Genomic DNA, 2,171 nt, shown 5'->3' on the forward strand with positions numbered 1-2,171 from the left:
TATAGCATTGGGTACTGTACTAGCTACTTTACACATTATTTCAAATTCTCATAATAGACACTGTAGAGGTTTCCTCAGCTCCATTTGACAGTTGAAGAATCTTAGGCCTAGAGGGGAGGAGAGGCTGGCTCAGCCTCCCAGCCAGGTGGTCTGACCCCATAGTCCACACTCAGCATCCATGTCCATAGAAGGTCTCGTGGGAGCAGGTGTCCAAGGCAGACTCCTTTTAGGAGGAGATGAGCTGCTCCAGGTGCTATTCTGAACCCACAGGGGCAGTTAGGGCCCACTTAGCAGGAAGGGCAGGTGGCATGGGGTCATCCAGAGGGCCTAGCTGGGGCCCACCGCCTCAACACGCTTACCTTCCAGGCTGAAGACAGTGAAAAGTTCAAGACGATAGTAGAGTTTGAATGCCGGGGTCTCGAACCAGTTGATTTCCAGCCTCAGGTACGTGTGTCTTCTGGGGAACCTGTGTCTTTGGGGAGGGAGGGGATGTAGGAAGTGGCAGCAGAACTTAGCTTCCTGCTGAGACCATGGACTAGGGATTCTCCTTTCTAAGAATAATAACTCATTTATTAAGTGCCTACTAGATGCTGGGCACCATGCCCATCACTTTTACATTTACCTCATTTAATCCTCACAGTAACCCTATGAAGTTATTCATCCTGTTTTTCAGATGAAGAAAGAACCTCAGAGATTTTGTGACTGGCCCAGGGTCACACAGTAAGCATAGGAGCTGTAATTTGAACCCAGAATCACTGCTTTCTCCAGAGTCAGTGCTTGTCCTACTTTACTAGTATAGCATGTTCGCTTCACAACAAACCTGTGATGGAGGCAGAAGAGCTAGTATGTCATCCCTGTTTCATAAAAAAAGAAGAGGCAGAGAAGGGAAGTGACATGCCCAAGATCCTTCAGCAGTCATGGAGTCATGGGTAGTGGAAGGGTTTACCCCAGCCCTCATGCCCTCTGGTCCAGGGCTTTAATTTGGAGGAACCGCCTAAGTTGTGAGGCAGCTGCCAGTCCCTGGAAGCTCAGCAGTTATTCCAAAACAGATGCTCACACTGCATCTGTCCTCCCATCCCAAAGGTATTACAAGAAGAGGCAGCTCCTTGGCCAGCCCTCACACACCAGCCCAGTGCTTCCTTTCCCTCAGGCTGACCACTGCCTTTCTGTCTCCTGCAGGCTGGGTTTGCCGCCGAGGGTGTGGAGTCGGGGACAGTCTTCAGTGACATTAACCTGCAGGAGAAGGTACGGATCTTGGGGGCCTTACAGGCTACGATGGGGCAGCTGGTGGAATTACCCTTTTGCTGAGCAAGGCTCATCACCGAAAAGCTGACTCTTGGAGCCTGCTGGGCGCACATACTGCTGGACACATTACTACTCTGCAGAGAAGGAAGCTTTGTGCTCAGCCCTTGAAGGAAGGACAGAAACTTCAATATGTTTAGCATCTAATAATACAGCACTTATTGAACTCTTGTATGTGCTGGGCCCTAAGTACAGAACAGGCTCGGAGGAGTTAGTGACTTGCTCAGAGTCACAAGCTGGAAGAGCTGGAGTTTAGACCTGAGCTGTTTGGCTCTGTTAGGATCACACAGGTTCATGAATATCAGTCAGGGCCTGAACTGAGCCTTTCACCTCCCAGTTCTCCACTCTCCACACTGACCCAGGCTGCCTCGTGAGGTTAACATTGCCATTTTATTTCACAGGACTGGACTGACTATGATGAGAAGGCTCAGGAGTCAGTGGGAATCTACGAGGTCACACACCAGTTTGTGAAGTGCTGAGCCCTCCTTCTGCACCCTTGCCCCTAAGAACTGAGAACAGAGAAAGTGCCCCAAGCAACAGCCACTGAGACTGGTCCCCTCACCCCTCGTCTCCTGGCAGCTGTCCCAAGCCCTCATAGTCTTGCATGCTGGGCTCTGTCACAGCTTCCCAGGCCCCCCAGCAAAGCCCCTGTTCATGCTGCACTGGTGCAGGAACGTGGGCTTGGGCAACGGCCACTTCCACCACAAACAAGAATGCACACAAGAGGTCTCTGACTGCTCCCTGGCACCTTCCCACAGTTCAAAACGCTACACCTGATCCATCTTGTAAACTACTCAGGAGCACACTGCTTCTAAGGGTTCTCCGGCTTTGGGGGACCAGCAGGCTAACCCAGAGGACCAAAGATGTTG

At 51.2% G+C, this 2,171-nt stretch overlaps 1 protein-coding gene across 1 annotated transcript in view; it reads left to right on the forward strand.

Annotated features, from left to right (window-relative positions):
* CZIB (CXXC motif containing zinc binding protein) overlaps positions 1-2,162 on the forward strand; it is a 5,229-nt gene extending 3,067 nt beyond the window's left edge. The window contains exons 4-6 of the mRNA XM_023727055.1: positions 367-444; positions 1,180-1,245; positions 1,704-2,162. Coding sequence (XP_023582823.1) covers positions 367-444; positions 1,180-1,245; positions 1,704-1,781 — 222 coding nt within the window. The 3' untranslated portion in view covers positions 1,782-2,162. The remainder of the gene's footprint in view (positions 1-366; positions 445-1,179; positions 1,246-1,703) is intronic.
* Positions 2,163-2,171: the final 9 nt, after the last annotated feature.

Source organism: Trichechus manatus, unplaced genomic scaffold, assembly GCF_000243295.1.
Source record: "Trichechus manatus latirostris isolate Lorelei unplaced genomic scaffold, TriManLat1.0 scaffold00015, whole genome shotgun sequence".
Classification (NCBI taxonomy): Eukaryota; Metazoa; Chordata; class Mammalia; order Sirenia; family Trichechidae; genus Trichechus; species Trichechus manatus.